This window comes from Physeter macrocephalus, chromosome 11, assembly GCF_002837175.3.
Source record: "Physeter macrocephalus isolate SW-GA chromosome 11, ASM283717v5, whole genome shotgun sequence".
Lineage (NCBI taxonomy): Eukaryota > Metazoa > Chordata > Mammalia > Artiodactyla > Physeteridae > Physeter > Physeter macrocephalus.
The window spans coordinates 94,899,362-94,925,448 of NC_041224.1; the positions used below are offsets into that span (position 1 = coordinate 94,899,362).

A 26,087-nucleotide genomic window follows, 5' to 3' on the forward strand; every position below is an offset into this window, starting at 1 on the left:
GAGGGGGGCCCCCGTACCGCAAAAAAAAAAAAAAAAAAAAAAAAAAAAAAAGAGATGATAAATCTTAGCTAGAAGACAAAAAAACAAATTTTATAGTTTCTGTGTTACATTACTGGCCAAAAGTTTTGGACAATGTATTATAGAACTGTTATGTGATGAATTTCTCTAGTCTTTTCTGTCACATCTAAGACTCATCCCCACAAAACTGATATCTGCCAAGGCTAGAAATAATGAACAAAAGTATAATAATATTCCAATATTTTTTCCTGAATAAAAGAGGACAAGTTTTAAGCCTTAAAATAGAAGAATAAGTTATTTTATTTAAAAGCTTTCTGCAAAAATAAAAAATAAGAGCAAAAACTTACTATGTGCCAGGCTCTGTTTTAAGTAAATGCTTTATCTACATTAACTCATTTAATCCTCATGACAATCCTATAAGGTAGATACTACTACCATTCCATTTCAAAACTAAGGAAATTGAAGCACAAAGACGTTAAGCAACTTGCCAAGGTCACACAAATAGTAACAGAGGGGATATAAATTTAGGCAGTGTAGTTCTAAAGTCTCTATTCTACACCATCTCACCCAGTTTGATGGTATAATAATCATTCATGTGGCATTTCATAAGGAATCCAGAATATCACCTGAGGTCCACATGTAAACACATTAACATTTACCTCTTCAAAAACAGCTCTGGAAAAATCCCCACAGCGTAATGTGCCATCATAGCTCAGTGACAGCAGGTGAGCTGGATTGGCAGGCGAGAAGTAAAGACAGCTAACTGGTTGACTATGGGGTTGAAAAATATAAACTCCATCTTCTTTAGGTTGGTGAGTCTGGAATAGAGTTGGGGGTGGGGAGAGAGACAAAAACTGGTGAAAAGCAGTAATATTTTCTACGTCATTATGTCATTAAACTATTTGTTTGTATTATATTTAGTCTTAAGTCTATAATTGTACCCACCTACCCACTCAGAAAGTCAGAACTAGAAACTTTATACTCTAAGTTACTTTTTCTTAATTTTCAATCCAACAAAATTAAGTCACATTTATTTTAATAGTTTCCAGCTTTTTGCAACTAGCCAACTAGTTTTTCATAATACAGAGGGAAAAAAATTACTGCTTATAGTGACTTCAGTTCATGAAATTCTCACGAAATGTGAAATTTACTTTTATTTCACATGCAGGATAATTCCTTACTATCAAAACTTCTATCAATACCACTCCCACTTTGCTTGCTAAGTGTGCTTCTAAACGAGTATGTCATTCTCAGCTCAATTTTCATAAGGTGTTTGGTCCTGGCACAAAATGATAGTTTTAAAAATATTTTATCCCCTAAATGCCTCATGAAAAATGCATGTACTTGAGGGACTTCCCTGGTGGCGCAGTGGTTAAGAATCTACCTGCCAATGCAGGGCACATGGGTTTGAGCCCTGGTCTGAGAAGATCCCACATGCCGCAGAGCAACTAAGCCCATGTGCCACAACTACTGAGCCTGCGCTCTAGAGCCTGCGAACCACAACTACTGAGCCTGCGAGGCACAACTAGTGAGCCCACATGCCACAACTAGTGAGCCCACAAGCCTAGAGCCCGTACTACACAACAAGAGAAGCCACCGCAACGAGAAGCCCGAGCACAGCAATGAAGACCCAACCAAATATGAATAAATAACAGCCAAAAATAAATAATTTTTTTTTTTTTTTTTTTTTGCGGTACACGGGCCTCTCACTGTTGTGGCCTCTCCCATTGCGGAGCACAGGCTCCAGATGCGCAGGCTCAGCGGCCATGGCTCACGGGCCCAGCCGCTCTGCGGCATGTGGGATCTTCCCAGACCAGGGCACGAACCCGTATCCCCTGCATCGGCAGGCGGACTCTCAACGACTGTGCCACCAGGGAAGTCCAATAAATTTATTTTTTAAAATGCATGTACTTGAATTTCAGTAGTAATACTACTACTTCTAAGGATTATCCTTTCCACAACTGGATTACCAACTCCGAAATCATCATTTTTTGGATGTTGATGTTATATTCTTATGCCATATGTCATATTATGAACCAGAACAACTTTCATCTCTAAATCTAGCTTAGTCGGCTCTGAAATACTCAAACACTTTTGTTTTCGTCTTTTTTATTTAAGTTTTTAAATAAAGAGAAAAAAAATTTAAAGAAAATAAAGAAACTTGAAAAGAAAAGGAAGGGAAAAAACTACAATCACACAGACTCCTCCTCCTACCCAGAGTTAACCACTGTTAACATTTTGGCATATTTGTCTATAGCATATATTTTGTAGAAAAACAAAACTCTACATTGTTATAAGGAACTCAAACAAATACACAAAGAAATATACAAAGACAAAAGTTTTGAAAAATCATTCAAAACCCAAAATTGACCAAAGTTATCTTTAAAATACTAAGTGATCATTAAAGATGTCTTTACATGTACTTACTTATACAGATAGAAGAACACAGAAGAAATTTAGAGGAAAAAAAAGGCCACTTTAAATAGTATTAAATTTAACTATACTTTAGGGGCTTCCCTGGTGGTGCAGTGGTTAAGAATCCACTTGCCAATGCAGGGGACACAGATTCAAGCCCTGGTCCAGGAAGATCCCACATGCCGCGGAGCAACTAAGCCTGTGTGCCACAACTACTAAGCCTGCACTCTAGAGCCCTCAAGCCACAACTACTGAGCCCGTGTGCGACAACTACTGAAGCCCGCATGCCTAGAGCCCATGCTCTGCAACAAGTGAAGCAACCACAATAAGAAGCCCACGCACTGCAATGAAGAGTAGCCCCCGCTTGCCACAACTAGAGAAAGCCCGCGCGCACCAACGAAGACCCAATGCAGCCATAAATAAATAAATTTATATTAAAAAAATTTTTAACTATACTTTAAAATAATAAAAGAAAATCAAGCTGAAGGAATTTTTGAACTTCAAGTATTTCTTTACAAGAGCTATCTCCTAAGAAGGAAAAAGTATAAAATATAAAGCAATTTTAGTCATTACGCTTTTTTATTTAACTATGAATGTCTCAATTTGAGACAATTTTATTTAACTATGTATGTCTCAATTTTAGACAATTTCTATTGACTGAGAACATTATTCTCAACCCTCCTCCAATCTCCCCTTTCTCCAAATCTATATTTTGTTATTTTTGTTTTTTCCAGGTTAACAACATTCATATCCAGTTCTGTAACCATAATTCATATGGCTGTTTAATATTAGTTCTGTATTTAAATATTTATTTATTTATTTCATTTATTTTTGGCTGCGTCAGGTCATAGTTGCGGCACGTGGGATCTTGATTGCGGCACACGGAATCTTTCATTGCAGCACACAGGCTCTTCATTGTGGCAGGCGGGTTTCTCTCTCTAGTTGTGGTGCATGGGCTCCAGAGCACGTGGGCTCTGTAGTTTGCGGCACGCGGGCTCTCTAGTTGAGGCCCGCGGGCTAGTTGCCCCACAGCATGTGGGATCTTAGTTCCCCAACCAGGGATTGAACCCACGTCCCCTGCATTGGAAGGCAGATTCTTTACCACTAGACCAGAGAAGTCCCAGTTCTGTATTTAAATGGATTCAATACTCATCATCAGTTTTTCTGTCGAGCTTCTCCATTCCTGAATCCTTAATTTTGATTTACTCTCAACTGGCCAAGATTTGCTATCAAGCAGTTTTTTCCAGATGAACTCATAGGTCTTCAATTTCTTGAGTTTTTTCAGATATGAAAAGACCTACCTGCTGTCTTTACATTAGAATAATATCTTGGGCTGGGTATGTATTCCAGGCCACACTTCCTTCTCTCAGAACTTTGTAGACATTACATGAAATGCTGCTGTAGAAAACTGAGGCAAACCTGGCTTTTCCCCTTGAATATAATTTGTTTTTCCTGCCTAAAGAATTCTTTATCCTTTAAGTCCAAATCTTCCTAGAACATGGCATACACACTCAAATCTGCCAATCCAATTCTGTCTTTTCAGAAAAGTTCTCTTTGAATATATTTTCTGCCTATCTATCTATCTATCTATCTATCTACCTATCTATGGCTGCCTTTGGTCTTGCTACTGCATACGGGCTTCCTCTAGTCATGGCAAGTGGGGGCTACTCTTCGTTGTGGTGCGCAGGCTTCTCATTGCAGTGGCTTCTCTTGTTGCGGAGCACAGGCTCTAGGCGCATGGGCTTCAGTAGTTGTGGCACACAGGCTTCAGTAGTTGTGGCTCATGGGCTCTAGAGCGCAGGCTCAGTAGTTGTGGCACACAGGCTTCATTGCTCCACGGCATGTGGGATCTTCCTGGACCAGTGATTGAACCCGTGTCCCCTGCACTGGCAGGCGGATTCTTAACCACTGCGCCACCAGGGAAGTCCTGGCTTTCCTTTTCTATTGGCTTTTCTCATAAAATTTTTTTCATCTGTGTTTGAGATTACCTCAGATCTTTCCTTTAATATCTGTAATTTCATTTTCAGCAATGTCTATTCTGTTCCTTGCTTTTGTCTAATTTATTAGTTTCACTGATCTTCAATTTGTTTCTTTAGTTCTACAGTCTTCTTTTTCATTTCATTCTGTTGTTTTATCACCTTATCTTTGGTCTTATTTTACCAAATTAATGTTGATATTAACTTGCTCCACAGCAGCACTGTCCAAAAGAACTTTCTGAGATGACAAAAATGTTATATGTATGCACTGTCCAATATGGTATCCACTAGTCAAGTGTGGCTATTAAGCAGCTAAAATGTGCCTGGTGTAACTGAAGAACTGAATTTTCTATTTTAATTAATTTAAAAATAAATACACATATCTCCCACTTTTTAAAAGTTCGCTTTATGCCACTTCACTCTTACAAAACACCTATATTAGTACCTATTTTTGCTAACTGAAGGGAATCCAAAGAAGATTTTTGCTTTTGTGAGAAAAGGTGAAAAATGAAAATAGTATTCAGTGTTTGTTTTGCAGGAAGTTGTTACAGAGGCTTTATGTATAAAGCTATACATCTGACCTCTATCCACCTCTACAGCTTCCCTCTATTCCACTCATCCCTTCTGTTTATACCTCTGCTGTTAATGCTCTAGCCACAGAGGCATTCTTTCAGAGGCATTCTTCAGGTCCTTAAATGTATCAAGCCAGCATCCTCCTGCCTAAGGTCCTTGACATGCTGTTCCTCTTGTGTGAAATGCTCTTTTCCCTTTCTTTGCTTGGTTTACTCCTACTTAGCTTTCAAATCTGAACTCAATTCTCACTTCCTGAGGGAAGCCTTCCCTGATCCTCAAAATCAGGCCAGTTCCCCTGTGATGTGTTTTTATGACACTACTTTTCCTCCACTCCATTAATCACAGTATATAATTCACTCCACTTATCAAACATGTAATTATTTCTTTCATGCTGCTTTTGCCACTAAATTCTAAACTCTATAAGGACAGAGAAAATCCTTCCTCACAAATATGGATGGGGAGTCTTTAGAATAGTACTTAGGGGACTTCCCTGGTGGCACAGTGGTTAAGAATCTGCCTGCCAATGCAGGGGACACGGGTTTGAGCCCTGGTCCGGGAAGATCCCACATGCTACAAAGCAACTAAGCCCATGCACCACAACTACTGAGCCTGTGCTTTAGAGCCTGTGAGCCACAACTACTGAGCCTGCGTGCCACAACTACTGAAGACTACACACCTAGAGCCCGTACTTCATAACAAGAGAAGCCACTGCAATGAGAAGCCCACACACCGCAACAAATAGTAGCCCCCACTCGCTGCAACTAGAGAAAGCCCATGCACAGGCTTAACCTAACACAGCCAAAAAATAAAGACCTAACACAGCCAAAAAATATAGAAACAAATTTATTTTTAAAAATAAAGAAGAGTACTTAGCGCAAAATACTCAATAAGTGTGGAATGAATGAATGGGTGGGGTGACCGAATAAATGACAGCTCATCTTTTGATCCTAGGTGAGACTAGGAATCTGACAGAAGGTTAAGAGGAAAACTGAGGAACTGCCAAGACAATACAATGATGTAAAAGTCTTTTCAACAAATAGTGCTGGGACAACTGGATATACACATACAAAAAGATGAACTTGGCCCTTACCTTACAGCATATACAAAAATAATTTTAAAAAAAAACAATTCAAGATGGATCAATGAACTAAATGTGAAAGTTAAAACTATAAAATTTTTACAAAAAAACATAGGAGAAAATCTTTAAGACTTTGGGCTACACAAAAGATTTCTTAGATATGACACCAAAAACACAGTCCATTAAGTTTGATGAATCGGACATCATCAAAATTCAAAAATTTGCACTTTAAAAGATAGCATTAAGAAGATGAAAAGAAGAAATATTTGCAAATCACGTATCTGATAAGGATGTGTATCTAGAATATACAAAGAACTCTTACAACTCAACAAGAAGACAAACAACCCAATAAAAAATTGACAAAAGACTTGAATAGACATTTCACCAAAGATATCCAAATGGCAGGAAAAGATTCTCAACATCATTAGTCATTAGAGAAATGCAAATCAAAACCACATGGAGATACAACTTCACTAGGAAGATACCACCCACTTGAAAGGCTATAATCGAAAAGACAGATAATAATAAATGTTGGTGAGCATGTAGAAAAATTTGAACCCTCTACATTGCTGGTAGGATAGAAAATGATGCAGCCACTTTGGAAAGCAGTGTGGCAGTACCTCAAATGTTAACCAGTTACCATATGACCTAGCAATTCTACTCCCAGATACCTACCCAAGAGAAATGAAAACACAGACCTACACAAAAATGTGTACACAAATGTTTATAGTAGAATTATTCAGAATAGTCAAAAAGTGGAAACAACCCAAATGTCTATCAAATGATGACTGGATAAACAAAATGTGGTAAAATCAAACAATGGAATACTATTCAGCAATAAAAAAAAAATGAGGTGCTGATAGATGCTATAAGACAGATAAACCTTAAAACTATGCTAAAAGAGGGACTTCCCTGGTGGTCCGGTGGTAAAGAATCCACCTCCCAATGCAGGGGACACAGGTTCAACCTCTGGTTGGGGAACTAAGATCCCACATGCCATGGGGCAACTAAGTCCACGTGCCACAACTACAGAGCCCACAAGCCCTGGAGCCTGCACACCACAACTAGAGAAAAACCCACATGCCACAACTAGAGAGAAGCCTGCACGCCGCAACAAAGAGCCCACACCTCAGTGAAAGATCCTGCACGCCTCAACAAAAGATCCCGCATGCCTCAACAAAGACCCCACATGCTTCAACTAAGATCCAACACAGCCAAAATAAATTAATTAATTTTTAAAAAAACTATGCTAAAATAAAAATGCCAATATAAAAGACCACATATTTTATGATTCTATTTATATGAAATGTCCAAAAAGTGCAAATTTGTGGAGATTTGCCTGGGGATAAGGGTAGAAACAGGGATTAAATATAAGTAGCCATGAGGAATCTTATAGGAATGATGAAAATGTTCTAAAACTGAATTATGGTGATATTTACACAACTCAATAAGCTTATTAAAAATCATTAAACTGTACATTTTAAATGTGTAGATTTTATAAAATGTAAATCATACCTCAATAAAGCTAAACTTTTTTTAAAAAAACTAGGGGAGTTGCGGAGTGAGCACAGGATAGCCAAGATAATGGTTTTAGACTTGCTCAGTCTGTTAATGAGATAGCCAGGTGTCCTGAAAAATTAGAAAGTTGATAAAAATATTGGACTACAGAGACCCAATAATACAGATTTTTGGAGTCACCAGAAAAGACATGACAAAGGGACTTTCCTACATATCTTTAACACACCCTGAAAAGATCTTCACTTGACTATGCTAATTCTCTATTTTTCCTTTTCTAAGTTCTTCAACAAATAGTCTATCCATTGCTTCCATTTCTTCTTCCACCCCATACTTTTCTTAATCTCCTAAAGTCTGTGTTCCTTTCTTACCTTATTGTTGAAGCTATTCTCTCAACTCACTTATGATACCCTATTTTCAAAACTAATGGCCCTTTTTCTGTTCCCATTCTTTTTAACTCATCTAAAAAAAAAAGCCCTGTCAAACTCCCATGCTTGAAATTCATCTCTTAGCTTATACAACCTTATACTATTTCTGGTCCTCTTCCCACTTCTCTGCTTCTGTTTTCTTTACCAAATCCTTTCACCTCCTACCCCCACTCCATCTTATCAAAATAAGGGAGAAGCTATGCTTCCAAAATAAGAGAGAATTTGGTTTTCATTTCTTCTCTTCTCACTTACAAAATCCATTTTATTTATTAACCCCAACCCACTGCAAGTCACCATGATTTCTCCATCTCCATTAATTGTCCTTATGGCATTTTTCAGGTCTTTGTTCTACTTCCCCAATTAAAAAATAAATTCAGAGAACATTAACTTGGCTTTTTTCAATTTTGTAAACACTGAAAGCAATCAATGCATTATTATATGTACAATGAATGAAATTCAATATCTGTTTCTGACTCATCAAAAAACGACTAGGGGGCTTCCCTGGTGGCGCAGTGGTTAAGAATCTGCCTGCCAATGCAGGAGACATGGGTTCGAGCCCTGGTCCAGGAAGATCCCATATGCCGTGGAGCAACTAAGCCCGTGCGCCACAACTACTGAGCCCATGTGCCACAACTACTGAGCCTGCGTGCCTAGAGCCCGTGCTCTGCAACAAGAGAAGCCACCGCCATGAGAAGCCCGCGCACCGCGACGAAGAGTAGCCCCCACTCCCTGCAACTAGAGAAAGCCCACGCACAGCAATGAAGACCCAACGCAGCCAAAAATAAATAGACAAAAAATAAATAAATTTTTTTTTTAAATTACTAGGATCATCCTAAGAAGATGCTTGGGAAGATATTTTGATCCAGCTTGGAAACTGTATTTTAAACATAATTAGAAACCTAAGAACTTTGTATGATCTTTTCATATACACATTTAAAGTTGTAATAAACTTTCCTGGCAGGAATTTATGCCCAGATGACTAAAGATATTCAAGCTAAAAATGTTAAAGTTCTACAAAGCAAATTTAAATTCCTCTAGGTTTCTAAAATTTGGAATCACAAAGCACAAAACTATAAATCTCAAGTAACATCTAGAAACACATGGCTCTAGGCTATTCTTTCGCAGACTATTTGCTTCAAATGTTAATATCTTCAAAACAATTAATAATAACTTACCAAATCCCAAAGTCCAACTTGTCCAGATCTGGCCCCAGCTGCCACCAAAGTTCTAATTTCTGATGGGTGGAGAGCCATTGAGAATATTGGGCCTTTGGTAACTTTATAAACAGTATCTTCACTAATGATCATGCCATTTAAATTGGCTTTGTAGCTGAGAAGATTAAAAAGTTAAATTTTAGAAGTAAAACCAAACTCAGTAGTCAAAACAAGTAAAAGATGATTCGAGAAAGTAAAATCACAATTAGTAAATGTGGGAAAATATTCAACTTCCTGGCAACCAAGGAAATCAAATTAAACAATGGGGTACTATTTTTCACTTACAAAAGCTGAGGCTGCAGTTAAACATACATTCATATATATTGCTAACAGCAGAGTAAATTCATTTAAGATTTTCAGAAATTTTTTTAAAAGATTTTGGAAAACAATCCGGCATGTCCTAAAAGCCATGAAAATGTCCATAATATTTGACACATTAATCTCACTTCTGGAATCTATCCTAAGGAAATAATCCACTATCACAATACAAACTTCAACAAACACATATACAAACACTCAAAACTAAATAGAAAACAATTCCAAATACCAAGGGAGTAAGAGAAGGTTAAGTAAATTCTACCTGCTGAATCAAATATTATGCAATTATTCAATAAATTTAAAGACTCTAGTAACATGCAACCACAATGTTAATAGAAAAGCATAATGCAAAACTGTACATATATTAGAACATAACAAAGTAAAAATGTATGTGATTTCACTCATTTATTAAACACTGAATGAATATATACTATGTGAAATGCACTTTTCTGGTTATTGAGACAAAAATCCATGCATTCATGAAGCTTATATCCTAGTGGTATTGCATATGGTGATACATGAAAGGAAATATACAAAAACAACAGTTGTTAGGGTAGAAATATGATGGATAATTTTTCTCACCTCATTTTCAAATTTCCTGTAATGGTATATAGTCCTTAAGTTATAAAGATCTCAGAAAATGTAAAACAAAGGCAAGGAATTTTAACTCACCTTTTAATGCTAGATAACTCCTTCTCAGTGTTTTTACTTCTTGTCTGAAACAATGGGAGAAACCAAAGCACTAAGTTAATATATGTACTAAAATTTGCTTAACAGATGATTCTAAAAGCTTGGGCTTACCCTCCCAAGTGATACCTTGCTCACTTCTGCCCAAGTCTGCAGAAATCCTTTAAATAGTTCACTGTTATCATCTCGATTTTCAGAAGTCATTTCTAAAGGCCCAGGAGGTAACAAAGGCTGTTATAAAAAATAAGTAAAAAAAGTTGGTTGTCGCTCTGCCCCAGAATGTAAGCTTAAGATTTCTTACTACTTTACTTTCAATACCAACAACAGTGGTGACACACAGTTAGCATTCAAAAACAGTTGTTCAATGAATGAATGCCAAGTATCCTGTAAAGTAATAACATGTATTATCTCATTTAATCCCCTTAATAATCCAGTGAATGAGATATCACATTATAAAGACAGTGGAATGAAACTTAGAGAAGTTAATTTGTCCAAAGTTACACTGCCAATACCTGAAGTTGCTGGGAATTGATTCAGATCAGTTCAATTTCATACCTCAAAGTTATTACTCTATGTCAGTGTTTTTTATTTTTTTTTTTAGTTTTTTTTTTTTTTTTTGTGGTACACGGGCCTCTCACTGTTGTGGCCTCTCCCGTTGCGGAGCACAGGTTCCAGACGCGCAGACTCAGCAGCCATGGCTCACAGGCCCAGCCGCTCCGCAGCATGTGGGATCTTCCCGGACCGGGGCACGAACCCATGTCCCCTGCATCGGCAGGCGGACGCTCAACCACTGCGCCACCAGGGAAGCCCTATTTTTATTTTTTTTAATTGAAGCATAGTTGATTTACAATGTTGTGTCCATCTCTGCTGTACAGCAAAGTGACTCAGTTATATACATATAGACATTCTTTTTTTATATTCTTTTCCATTATGGTTTATCACAGGATACTGAATATAGTTCCCTGTGCTATACAGGAGGTCCTTGTTGTTTATTGTTTACCCATCCTATATATAATAGTTTACATCTGCTAATCCCAAACTCCCAGTCCTTCCCTCCCCCACCCTACCCCCCTTGGCAACCACAAGTCTGTTCTCTATTTCTGAGTTTCTGTTTTGTAGATAGGTTCATTTGTGCCATATTTTAGAATCCACATATTAAGTGATATCATATGATATTTGTCTTTCTCTTTCTGTATGTCAGTGTTTTTTAAATCACAGGTTGTAACCCATAGGTCGTGAAATCATTTTAATACATTACAACCAACAGTGTGTTTTAGTGAATGAGAAAAGAACAGACTAGGAAATACAAAATTGTATCACATGTAGTAGGGATAAGTATCACTTCACAGAAGTTTTGTTTCAGTTGTGTGTGTCGGGAAGCAGGGGTGGGGGTGGGGGTGGGGAATGGGTTCAATGTAAATGTATCTCTTATCATGGATGGATGGAGGCTTCAAAAAAATTTGAAAGCTACTCTTCCCCTAGCAACTTAATTTGCAATTAGCTCTCAAAGCACCAGGCTATTCTTCCAATTTATAATAAAGCACTTAGATACAAAGTATTAAAAACAGTAGGTGCTCCTGAATAAAAAATATACTCATAATCTTATTCAGACAATAAATTTGGTAAATAAAACTCTTTCCACTCACTGATAGCATAAAATTAAACTACAGTAAGAGAACCCCATCACTACTGACATATATTATTTATTACTAATAATATTAATAACTACCATTTATTGCTTACTAAGTCCTTAATATAATGTAAGAAACTTTATAGATACTATTTCATTTATCCCTCACAATATCTCTTTGAGAGGTTTCTGCTATTGTTGCCATTTTAAAAATGGGGAAACTGGGGCTCAGAAAGAGTAAGGAATTTACCCACAATCCCACACAGGGTAAGTCTGCAGAAATATAGAATCCAAGCCAGTCTTTTATGAGTTTGAAATCTTACTCATTAAACCATACAACAGCCAAGTATTAAATTAATGAAGTACAAATTAAACATAATTTAATGACTTTTTACTCTACTTTCAAACACTTCAAATTTTTGAGTATTTTGTTGGTTAATATATTGTATTCGCACTCTTTCTTACATTTTCATCTGCTACTAATATTGGCTGGGTTGGAGTTGCTGGTAATGAAACTCCTGAAGGATCAACTTTCAGTAATCGCATTGACCTTCTACATCCAGTCCCATTTTCTTTCTTCTTAGGCTTCTTTCTAAAGGAGTGGGGCAAAAAATCATGTTATACTCATAAAAGTTATATGTATTTATTAATATCAAGGAGATAACGTCTAGTAATCTATCTCACAGATATATTCACACATTGCAAAGATGTATATACAGGCTACACTGATTTTTTTTTTTCTTCGCCACACTGCACAGCATGTGGAACTTTCCCAACCCAGGATCAAACCCGTGCCCCCTGCCATGAAGCACGGAATCTTAACCACTGGACCACCAGTGAAGTCCCTACACTGATTTTAATTAAAAGCCTGGAAACATCATAAATGTTCATCATGGGGAGGTGAGGGGTGTTAAATAAATTATGACATACATATCTAGCAGAATATTATGCAGTCATAAAAAAGAAATAGATTTTTGTGTGCTGATATGACATGAACTCTAAGATACAAGAAGCAAAAACAAGGTCCAGCACATGTTGAATATGGTTCCATTTGCTTTTTTACAAAATATATACACATACATTTGTAATTGCTGAGATTACCTATGGAAGAATACACATGAAACTATTAACAGTGGTTTCCTCTAGGGAAAAGGCCTGGAGAACTAAGGTCCAGGATAGGAAAGAGACTTAAGTGTTTCATTGCATTGCCTTCCATATATTTTACTTTTTAAAATCATATACATACCTTACTTTTTTACGCATTATTTTTTTATTTTAAAAAAGTAGTTCAGAACTTCCAGTTTCCAGTTCCAAATTTAAAGAGCTTGAAAGTCACTGCACTGTCTTATCAAGTAAAAAGCTGAACAGACTGAAAAATCAACTCTTCTAGGATACTTAAGAGAAATTAGGGCACAGTAGAAACTGCTGAGCCTAATATAGGAGAGACAGGCAAATGCAAGAAGTCATGGCTTACTGGAGCAGACTTAGAAATAGAAACCGTCATGGGAACCAGCACCAGGGTAGGAAAGCCTGAACTGTAATTGACCAATTGCTGGAGGTTCAGTGTACACAAGTCTGAGAGTTAAAAACTCCAGGTTAAACTAGACAGCTACATGTAAAAGAATGGAACTAGAACATTTTCTTACACCATATACAAAAACAGACTAAAGATGGATTAAAGGCTTTAATGTAAGACCTGAAACCATAAAACTCCTAGAAGAAAACACAGGTACTACACTCTTTGACATTGGTCTTGCAATATTTTTTGGATGTGTCTCCTCAGGCAAGAGCAACAAAAGCAAAAAATAAACAAATGGGACCTAATCAAACTTAAAAGCTTTTGCAAAACAAAGGAAACCATCAACAAAATGAAAAGGCAACTGACTGAAGGGAAGAAGATTTGTGCAAATGATATGTCCAATAACGGATTAATATCGAAAATATATAAAGAGCTCATACAACTCAACATCAAAAACAAAAAAAATCTGATTAAACAATGGGTAGAGGACCCAAAGAAGACATAGAGATGGCCAACAGGCACAAATGAAAAGATTAGATCATCAGGGAAATACAAATGAAAACCACATTGAGATATCACCTCACACCTGTGAGAATGGCTATCATCAGAAAGACCACAAATAACAAGTGTTGGCAAGGATATGGAGAAAAGGGAACCTCTGTACACTGTTGGCGGGAATGTAAATTTGTGCAGCTACTGTGGAAAACAGTATAAATGTTCCTCAAAAAACTAAAAATAGAACTACCACATTATCCAGCAATTCCACTCCTGGGAATTTATGCAAAGAAAAGAAAAACAAGACACATGCAGGACTTCCCTGGTGGTGCAGTGGTTAAGAATCTGCCTGCCAATGAAAAGGACACGGGTTCGAGCCCTGGTCCGGGAAGATCCCTCATGCTGCGGAGCAACTAAGCCGGTGCACCGCAACAACTGACCCTGTGCTCTAGAGCTCGTGAGCCACAACTACTGAGCCTGCGCAACACAACTACTGAAGCCCATGCACCCTAGAGCCTGTGCACTGCAAGTATTGAGCCCATGCACCACACCTACTGAAGCCCGTGTGCTCTAGGGCCCGCATGCCACAACTACTGAGCTCATGTGCTGCAACTACCAAAGCCCGTGTACCTAGAGCCCATACTCCGCAACAAGAGAAGCCACTGCAATGAGAAGCCCATGCACCACAACAAAGAGTGGCCCTCGCTCACTGCAACTAGAGAAAGCCTGCACGCAGCAACAAAAACCCAGTGCAGCCAAAAAAAAAAAAAAATACATGCACCCCAATGTTCATAACAGCATTTTTTATAACAGACAAGATATGGAAGCAACCTAAAAGTTCATCAACAGATGAATGAATAAAGAAGATGTGGGGTATATATACATATATATATGTATGTATACAATGTAATACTACATAGCCAGAAAAAAGTGAAGTTTTCCCATTTGCAACAACATGACTGAAACTGGAGGCTATTATGCTTAGTGAAATAAATCAGAAAGAAAAAGACAAATACTGTAAGTTATCACCTACATATGGAATCTAAAGCATAAAACGAATGAATATAACAAAACAGAAACAGACTCACAGATATAGAGAACAAACTAGTAGTTACCAGTGGGAGAAGGAAGAGGGGAGGGGCAAGATAGTGGTAGGAGGTTAAGAGGTACAAACCACTTTATACAAAATAAATAAGCTACAAGGATATATTTATAGCACAGGGAATACAGCCATCATTTTATAGTAACTATAAATGGAGTATAATCTATAAAAATTTTAAATCACCATGTTGTACGCCTGAAAATAATATAATATTGTAAATCAACTACTCTTAAACTGTACTGCTATGAAACCTAATATGAAGACCAAAAATTTGAAATGATCTCTGGCCCATGGCCTTAAAAAGACTGTAACCAGTTCCTTTTAACTTAAATGTTACCACTTTAGCTTAACAATGAGGTATAAAACAAAACCAAGTACACTTGTTATATACTTGGTTAAATACTGGTTAAATTTACCAAAGATTCCTCCAGAAGTCTTTGGTAAATTTAACATTCATTATTAACTTTTATAGTATTAAAATATTATAAGTAATGTGCCAATTTCAAAGTCCTCTAAATCTTTTGTCACAAAGATATTTATAGTACTGTAAACAGAACTAAAGCCTGATATTATATATTATTAAAACTGACATTTATCTCCAAAAGAATTTGACCTATGGTGACTGAACTCTGAGAAAAGTAAAAAGACTGGCAGTTGGAGAAAAGTAGATCTCTCACATTACTTAGTCAATGGCAATGGCAGTTCCATTGTAATTTAGCCTTAATCTTTTTGCTGAAATGATCTAAATAACAAAAGATCCAAAATAAAAATATTTTTTTAAAAAGAAATGAGCTATTAAGCCATGAAAAGACATGGGGGAATCTTAAATGCATATTACTAAAAAAAGCAGCCAACCTAAATGAGACTACATACTGTATGATTCCAAATACATGACTGACATTCAGGAAAAGGCAAAACTATGGAGACAAAAAAGATCAGTGATTGCAAGGGGTGAGGGTGATAAGGGATGGAAAGGCAGAGCACAGAGGATTTTAGGGCAGTGAAATACTCTGTATATTACAATGATAGATATGTCATTATACATTTGTACAAACCCAAAGAATGAACAACACCAAGAGTGAACCCTAAGGTAAACTACAGATCTGGGGTGATTATGATGTATCAAGGTAGGTTCATCCTTGGTAACAAACGTACCACTCTGGTGAGTGATTCTGATAATGGGAGAAGCTATGCATGTGTCGGGCAGGGGATGGAAATCTCTGTAACTTACTCTCAATTTTGCTGTGAAACTAAAACTGCTCTAAAAATAAAATCTTAAAAAAAAAGAAACCTCAAGGGGGCCTCACCCCCACAATTTTATAATATATATCCAGGAGCTTGACCAGGCCCTCAAAGTAAATATCAGAGAAAAATCTCCTCATGCTTCTAGCAAGGGGAAGAGAAAAGGAAGAATTTTGAAATAGGCCAGAGCACTCTGTTCTTCTTAACAGGTCTGCCCTCAGGAGAAATTAGTTAACCAGAGCCTAACCTGCTAGGGTACTGTCAGAGGCTAACTGACCTAGGGAAGGGAAATACCCAACAGCAGCCCACTCTTGCCATCTTGTCCAACCTAAGGAGAGAGGAAAAAAACTAAAACACTTATGAAGTTCAAAGTCCAAAGATATAGGTTCAGTCAGAGACTGAGAACTAATAACAAGACTACAGAATGCTCCCCTCTCCCAACATCTCACCACCACATTGCTAAAGACCTATTTATAACAGTTACTTTTTCTTGGTACATCATGTCCAGTTATCAAGAAAAAATTACAAGACATATTGAAAAGCAAAAAACACAATTTAAAGAAACAGAGCAAGCTTCAAAACCAGACATGGCAGAAATGTTGAAATTATCACACTAAGAATTTAAAACAACTGTGATTAACATGCTAAGGGCTCCAATGGATAAAACAGACACCATGAAAGAACAGATAAGCAATGTCAACAGAGGGATGTAAATACTAAGAAAGAACCAAAAAGAAATGCCAGAGATCAAAAACACTACAATAGAAATGAAGAATGCCTTTGATGGGCTCAGTAATAGACTGGACATGGCTGAAGAAAGAATCTCTGACCTTGGGGATATCTCAATAGGAATCTCTAAAACTGAAAAGCAAGGAGAAAAAGACAAAAAACAGAACAGAATAACCAAGAACGTAGATAACTAAAAAGTATAACATATAAATAATGGGAATGCAAGAAAGAGAAGAAAAAAAGTAATAGAGGACATATTTGAAATAATAATTGAAAATTCCCCGAAATTAGTGTCAGACACCAAACCACAGATCTAGAAAGCTCAGAGAACATCAAGCAAGATAAATGCAAAAACAAAAATGAAAACAAACAAAGAAAACCTACAACTAGGCAATTCATTTCCAAACTACAGAAAAATCAAAGATAAAATCCTGAAAGGAGCCAGAAGGAAAAAAACACTTTACCTACAGAGAACAAAGATAGAAATTAAATCTATCTTCTCAGAAACCATGCAGGCAAAGAGAGAGTGAAAATATTTAAAGTGTTGAGAGAAAAGAAAAACCCAACCTAGAATTCTGTACCCTGGGAAATTATCCATCAAAGGAAAAGCAAATTAGGAACTTTTGAGTCAGTGAACACGGAGAGATGCTAGAAGAGTGATGCTCTCAGAGAGAGATGGAAGCTCCGTGCCCTTTCCCCATGCCTTGCCTGATGCATCTATCCCATCTGGCTGTTCCTGAGTCATATCCATTGTAATAAACAGCACAAGGTGAGAGGTGCTCTTGAGAACCTTCTGTGATTACTACTCACACCTTTTCCAGGGACACTTTCTTAAAAGGACCAACAAGCATCCAGTTTACTCAGATATAATCCCAGATTCATGGAGTTGTTGCTGACCAGATTACACCTGTCTCACTAAGACTGGAGTTTCCAGACAAAAAGACAAGATGGCAGACTAGAAGGAAGTAAGCTCACCTCTTCTTAAGTAAACACCAAAATCACAACTAACTGCTGAACAACCATCAATAAAAACACACTGGAAGCTAAGAAAAGATACCCTACATCCAAAGACAAAGAAGAAGCCACAAGGAGATGGTACAAGGGGCACAATCGCAATAAAATCAAATCCCATACCTGCCAGGTGGATGACTCACAAACTGGAAAACAATTATACCACAGAAGTTCTCCCACAGGAGGAAGAACCCCACATCAGCATCTACAGCCTGGGTTTCTGGCAATGGGAGAAGAAGCCCCCAGAGAACCTGGCTTTGAAGGCCAGTTTGATCTCAGGAATTCCACAGGACTGGGGAAACAGAAATTCCACTCTTGGAGGGCACACACAAGGTCTCATGTGCACCAGGACTCAGGGAAAAAAGCAGTGACCTCATAAGAGACTGTGCCAGACCTACCTGCCAATAATGGAGGGTCTCCATTGGAGGCAGGGGTGGCTGTGGCTCACTGCAGGGACAAAGACACTGGCGGAAGTAGTTCTGGGGAGTACTCATCAGTGTAAGCCTTCCTGGAGGCCACCAATTTCTCACCAAGACCTGGCCCCACCCAACAACTTGAAGCTTCCATTACTGGGACCCCATGGCCAAACAACCAACAGGGCGGGACACAGCCCCACCCATCAGCAGACAGGCTACTTAAAGTCTTCCTGAGCACACAGCTGCCCACTAAACACACAGCATGACCCAGCCCTGCCCAACAGAGTGACAAGACCCAGCTCCACACCTCAGTGGGCAGTAACCAGTCCCTCCCACCAAAAAGCCTGCACAAGCCTCTTAGACAGCCTCATCCACCAGGGAGCAGGCAGCAGAAGGAAGAAGAAATACAACCCTGCAGCCTGCAGAATGGACACCGCAATCACAGGAAGTTAGACAAAATGAGACAGCAGAGAAACATATCCCACACTAAGAAACATGATAAAACCCCAGAAGAACAATTAAATGAAGTGGAGAAAGGCAATCTACCTGAAAAAGAATTCAGAGTGGGCTTCCCTGGTGGCGCAGTGGTTGAGAGTCCGCCTGCCGATGCAGGGGACACGGGTTTGTGCCCCGGTCCAGGAAGATCCCACATGCCACGGAGGGGCTGGGCCCGTGAGCCATGGCCGCTGAGCCTGTGCTCCGCAACGGGAGAGGCCACAACAGTGAGAGGCCCGCGTACCGCAAAAAAAAAAAAAAAAAAAAAAAGAATTCAGAGTAATGAAGTAATGATAGTATAGATAATCCAAGATCTCAGGAAAAGAATGGAGGTACAGATTCAGAAGATACAAGAAATGTTTAATGAAGAACTAAACAACAAACAAATGGACAATACAATAACTGAAATGAAAAATACACTAGAAGGAAGCACCAACAGAATAACTGAGGCAGAAGAACGAATGAGTGAGCTGGAAGAAAGAATGGTGGAAATCACTGCTGCAGAATAAAATAAAAAATAAAAAGAAATGAGGAAAGATGGTGGAGGAGTAAGACGTGAAGATCACCTTCCTCCCCACAAATACATCAAAACTACATCTACATGTGGAACAATTCCTATAGAACACATACTGAATGCTGAGAAGACCTCAGACTTCCCAAAAGGCAAGAAACTCCCCAAATACCTGGGTAGGGCAAAAGAAAAAAGGAAAAGCAAAGACAAAAGAATAGGGACGGGACCTGTACCTCTGGGAGGGAGCTGTGAAGGAGGAAAAGTTTCCACACACTAGGAAGCCCCTTCACTGGTGGAGATTGGGGGCTCCTTCAGAGCCATGGAGGAGAGCAGAGCAACAGGCGTGGAGAGGGCAAAGCGGAGAGATTCCTGCACAGAGGATCGGTGCCGACAGCACTCACCAGCCTGAGAGGCTTGTCTGCTCACACGCCAGGGTGGGCGGGGGCTGGGAGCTGAGACTTGGGCTTCAGAGTTAAGATCCCAGGGAGAGAACAGGGGTTGGCTGCGTGAACAAAGCCTGAAAGGGGCTAGTGTACCACACCTAGCCAGAAGGGAGTCCGGGAAAAAGTCTGGACCTGCCTAAAAGGCAAGAGACCATTGTTTCAGGGGGCGTGACGAGAGACGATTCAGAGCATGGCTTAAACGAGCTCCAGAGACAGGTGTGAGCTGCGGCTATCAGCAGGGACAGCAGAGGTGGGCATGAAATGCTAAGGCTGCTGCTGCAGCCATCAAGAAGTCTGTGTGCAAACACAGGTCACTATCCATACCTCCCCCGCTGGGAGCCTGTGCAGCCCACCACTGTAGGGTCCCGTGATCCAGGGACAACTTCCATGGGAGAACACATGGCATGCTTCACGCTGTTGCAACGTCACGCCGGCCTCTGCCGCCACAGGTTCTCCCCGCATTCCGTACCACTCCCTCCGCCAGTCTGAGTGAGCCAGAGCCCCCTAACCAGCCTCTCCTTTAACCCATCCTGTCTGGGTGGGGAAGAGATGCCTTCAGGCGAGCTACATGCAGAGACAGGGCCAGATCCAAAGCTGAACCCCAGGAGCTGTGCTATCAAAGAAGAGAAAGGGAAATTTCTCCCAGCAGCCTCAGGAGCAGCGGATTAAATCTCCACAGTCAACTTGATGTACCCTGTATCTGTGAAATACCTGAAGAGACAACAAATCATCCCAAAATTGACGCAGTGGACTTTGGGAGCAACTGTAGACTCGGGGTTTGCTTTCAGTATCTCATTTGTTTCTGTTTTTATGTTTATCTTAGTTTAGTATTTACAGCTTATTATAACTGGTAGATTTGTTTATTGGTTTGGTTGCTCTCTTCCTTTTTACACTTTATATATATAATTTTTTTCCCTTTTTCTCTTCTGTGAGTGTGTCTGTGCATGCTTCTTTGTGTGATTTTGTCTGTATAGCTTTGCTTTTGCCATTTGTGCTAGGGTTCTGACTGTCCATTTTGGTTTTTCTGTTTTGTTTTGTTTTTTAGTATACATTTTAGCGCTTGCTATCATTGGTGGATTTGTTTTTTGGTTTGGTTGCTCTCTTCTTACTCTCTCCTCTTTTTTATTTTTTTAAATTTTTTCTATTTTAATTACTTTATTTTACTTTATTTATTTATTTATTTTCCTTTCTTTCATTCTTTTTCTCCCTTTTCTTCTGAGCCATGTGGCTGACAGGGTCTTGGTGCTCTGGCCGGGTGTCAGGCCTGAGCCTCAGAGGTGGGAGAGCCGAGTTCAGGACACTGGTTCACCAGAGACCTAGCAGCCCCATGTAATATCAAACAACAAAAGCTCTCCCACAGATCTCCATCTCAACGTTAAGAACCAGTTCCACTCAACGAACAGCAAGCTACAGTGCTGGACACCCTATGGCAAACAACTAGAAACACAGGAGCACAACCCCACCGATTAGCAGAGAGGCTGCCTAAAATAATAATAAGGTCACGGACACCCCAAACACACCACCGGACGTGATCCTGCACACCAGAAAGACAAGATCCAGCCTCATCCACCAGAACACAGGCACCAGTCCCCTCCACCAAGAAGCCTACACAACCCACTGACCCAACCTTACCGACTGGGAGCAGACAAAAAAACAACGGGAACTATGAACCTGCAGCCTGCGAAAAGGAGACCACAAACAGTAAGTTAAGCCAAAATGAGAAGGCACAGAAATACAAAGCAGATGAAGGAGCAAGGTAAAACCCACCAGACAAAACAAATGAAGAGGAAACAGGCAGTCGACTTGAAAAAGAATTCAGAGTAATAACAGTAAAGATGATCCAAAATCATGGAAATAGAATGGAGAAAATACAAGAAATGTTTAACAAGGAACTAGAAGAACTAAAGAGCAAACAAACAAGGAAAAACAACACAATAAATGAAATTTAAAAAACTCTCTGGAAGGTATCAACAGCAGAATAACTGAGGCAGAAGAATGGATAAGTGACCTGGAAGATAAAATAGTGGAAATAACTACCGCAGAACAGAATAAAGAGAAAAAAATGAAAAGAATTGAGGACAATCTCAGAGACCTCTGGGACAATATTAAACACACCAACATTTGAATTATACAGGTCCCGGAAGAAGAAGAGGAAAAAAAAAGGGACTGAGAAACTAATAAGAACCTGCTGCATAAAAAATAAAATAAAATTCAAAAATTCCAAAAAAAAATTAAATACAAGGAAAAAATATTAAAAGCAGCAAGGGAAGAGCAACAACATAGAAGGGAATCCTCATAAGGTTAACAGCTGATCTTTCAGCAGAAACTCTGCAAGCCAGAAGAGAGTGGCAGGACATATTCAAAGTGAAGAAAGGGAAAAACCTACAATCAAGATTACTCTACCCAGCAAGGATCTCATTCAGATTCGACAGAGATATTAAAACCTTTACAAACAAGCAAAACCTAAGAGAATTCAGCACCACCAAATCAGCTCTACAACAAATGCTAATGGAACTTCTCTAGGCAGGAAACACAAGAGAAGGAAAAGACTTACAATAACAAACACAAAACAATTAAGAAAATGGTAATAGGAACATACATATCAATAATTATGCTCCAACCAAAAGAAATACACTAGCTGAATGGATACAAAAACAAGACCCAAACATATGCTGTCTACAAGAGACCCACGTCAGACCTAGGGACACATACAGACTGAAAGTGAGGGGATGGAAAAAGATATTCCATGCAAATGGAAATCAAAAGAAAGCTGGAGTAGCAATTCTCATATCAGACAAAATAGACTTTAAAATAAAGACTATTACAAGAGACAAAGAAGGACAGTACATAATGATCAAGGGATCAATCCAAGAAAGACGCTATAACAACTGTAAATATTTAGGTACCCAACCTAGGAGCACCTCAATATATAAGGCAAATGCTAACAGCCATAAAAGGGGAAATCGACAGTAACACAATCATAGTAGGGGACTTTAACACCCCACTTTCACCAATGGAAAGATCATCCAAAATGAAAATAAATAAGGAAACACAAGTTTTAAATGATACATTAAACAATATGGACTTAATTGATATTTATAGGACATTCCATCCAAAAACAACAGATTACACTTTCTTCTCAAGTGCTCATGGAACATTCCCCAGGATAGATCACATCTTGGGGTCACAAATCAAGCCTCAAAAACTTAAGAAAATAAAAATCGTATCAAGCATCATTTCCAACCACAACACTGTAAAATTAGAAATCAATTAAACGAAAAAAAAGTATAAAAAAACACAAACACATAGAGGCTAAACAGTGCACTGCTAAATAACCAAGAGATCCTGAAGAAATCAAAGAATAAAGAAAAGAATACATAGAAACAAATGACAATGAAAACACAATGACCCAAAACCTACGGGACACAAAAAAAAGCACTTCTGTAGGGAATTTTATAGCAATTCAATCTCACCTCAAGAAACAACAAAAATCTCAAATAAACAATCTAAACTTACACCTAAAGCAATTAGAGAAAGAAGAACCAAAAAAAACCCCAAAGGTAGCAAAAGGAAAGAAATCATAAAGATCAGATCAGAAATAAATAAAAAAGAAATGAAGTAAACCATAGCAAACATCATTAAAACTAAAAGCTGGTTCTTTGAGAAGATAAGCAAAATTGAAAAACCATTAGCCAAACACATCAAGAAGAAAAGGGAGAAGACTCAAATCAACAGAATTAGAAATGAAAAAGGAGAAGTAACACTGACACTGCAGAAATACAAAGGATCATGAGAGATTACTACAAGCAACTATATGCCAATAAAATAGAAAACCTGAAAGAAATGGACAAATTCTTAGAAAAGCACAACATTCCAAGACTGAACCAGGAAGAAATAGAAAATATGAACAGATGAATCACAAGCACTGAAATTGAAACTGTGATTAAAAGTCTTCCAGCCAATAAAGGCCCAGGAGGGACTTCACTGGTGGAGCAGTGGTTAAGAATCCTCCTGACAATGCAGGGGACACGGGTTGAAGCCCTGGTCCAGGAAGATCCCACATGCCGCGGAGAAACTAAGCCCGTGTGCCACAACTACTGAGCCTGTGCTCTAGAGCCCATGAGCCACAACTACTGAGCCCACGTGCCACAACTACTGGAGCCTGCGCACCTAGAGCCTGTGCTCCAAAACGAGAAGCCACTGCAATAAGAAGCCCGCACACCACAGCGAAGAGTAGCCCCCACTCACCACAACTAGAGAAAGCCCACACGCAGAAACAAAGACCAAACACAACCAAAAATAAATAAATAAACAAACAAACAAACTAAAGGCCCAGGACCAGACGGCTTCACAGGTGAATTCTATCAAACATTTAGAGAAGAGCTAACATCTATCCTTCTCAAACTCTTCCAAAATACAGCAGAGGGAGGAACACTCCCAAACTCATTCAACGAGGCAACCATCACCCTGATACCAAAACCAGACAAGGATGACACACAAAAAAGAAAACTACAAGCCAATATCACCGATGAACATATATGCAAAAATCCTCAACAAAATACTAGCAAATAGTTTGTCATGTAGTTTCTTAACTATAAATGAAATATGGATCTTGAAAATTACACATATTAGTTTTTTCCCTTGATATGTCTGATTTGTGCTCCTCCAAAAAGAAAAAAAGATACTAGCAAACAGAATTCAACAGCACATTAAAAGAATCATACAACATGATCAAGTGTGTTTTATCCCCGGAAGGCAAGGATTCTTCAATATACACAAATCAATCAGTGTAATAAACCCTATTAACAAATTCAAGGAGAACAACCATATGATCATCTCAATAGATGCAGAAAAAGCTTTCAACAAAATTCAACACCCATTTATGATAAAAACCCTCCAGAATGTAGGCATGGAGGGAACTTACCTCAACATAATAAAGGCCATATATGACAAACCCACAGCCAACATCATTCTCAATGGTGAAAAACTGAAACCATTTCCACTAAGATCAGGAACCAGACAAGACTGCCCACTCTCACCACTATTATTCAACACAGTTTTGAAAGTTTTGGCCACAGCAATCAGAGAAGAAAAAGAAATAAAAGGAATACAAATCAGAAAAGAAGAAGTAAAACTGTCACTGTTTGCAGATGACACAATACCATACATAGAGATGGTGAGATATACCATGCTCTTGGATCGGAAGAATCAATATTGTTAAAATGACTATTTCTACCCAAAGCAATCTACAGATTCAATGCAATCCCTATCAAATTACCAATGGCATTTTTCAAAGAACTAGAACAAAAAATCTTAAAATTTGTATGGACACACAAAAGACGCTGAATAGCCAAAGCAATCTTGAGGAAGAAAAATGGAGCTGGAGGAATCAGACTCCCAGACGTCAGACTATACTACAAACCTACAGTAGTATAGGACAGTATGGTACTGGCACAAAAACAGAAATATAGATCAGTGGAACAGGATAGAAAGCTCAGAGTTAAACCCACGCACATATGGTCACCTTATTATTATTTTTTTTTTTTGGGGTACGCGGGCCTCTCACTGTTGTGGCCTCTCCCGTTGTGGAGCACAGGCTCCAGACGCGCAGGCTCAGCGGCCATGGCTCACGGGCCCAGCCGCTCCACGGCATGTGGGATCTTCCTGGACCGGGGCACGAACCCGTGTCCCCGGCATCGGGAGGCGTACTCTCAACCACTGTGCCACCAGGGAAACCCCTGGTCACCTTATTTTTGACAAAGGAGGCAAGAATATACAATGGAGAAAAGACAGCCTCTTCAATAACTGGTGCTGGGAAAACTGGACAGCTACATGTAAAAGAATGAAATTAGAACACTTCCTAACACCATACACAAAAATAAACTCAAAATGGATTAAAGACCTAAATGTAAGACCAGATACTCTAAAACTCTTAGAGGAAAACATAGGAAAAACACTCTTTGATGTAAACCACAGCAAGATCTTTTTTCACTCACCGCCTAGAGTAACGAAAATAAAATAAAAAATAAACAAATGGGACCTAATTAAACTTAAAAGCTTTTGCACAGCAAAGGAAACAATAAATAAGACGAAAAGACAACCCTCAGAATGGGAGAAAATATTTGCAAACGAAGCAACTGACAAAGGATTAATCTCCAAAATATACAGACAGCTCATGCACCTCAATATCAAAACAACAAACCACTCAATCCAAAAATGGGCAGAAGACCTAAATAGACATTTCTCCAAAGAAGACATACAGATGGCCAAGA

General features: G+C 38.8%; 1 protein-coding gene across 5 annotated transcripts in view; it reads right to left on the bottom strand.

Annotated features, from left to right (window-relative positions):
• Window positions 1-26,087, bottom strand: part of WDR76 (WD repeat domain 76) — a 66,238-nt gene that overhangs the window by 14,847 nt on the left and 25,304 nt on the right. For 4 of the 5 annotated variants that reach the window (XM_024115619.3, XM_024115615.3, XM_024115590.3 and 1 more), the window contains 5 exons: window positions 12,318-12,444; window positions 10,337-10,453; window positions 10,208-10,251; window positions 9,179-9,332; window positions 678-836 (listed from right to left, as the gene is read on the bottom strand). In XM_024115619.3, the coding sequence (XP_023971387.1) occupies window positions 678-836; window positions 9,179-9,332; window positions 10,208-10,251; window positions 10,337-10,453; window positions 12,318-12,444 (601 nt within the window). The remainder of the gene's footprint in view (window positions 1-677; window positions 837-9,178; window positions 9,333-10,207; window positions 10,252-10,336; window positions 10,454-12,317; window positions 12,445-26,087) is intronic. The other variant, XM_024115597.3, reaches the window with a different exon arrangement.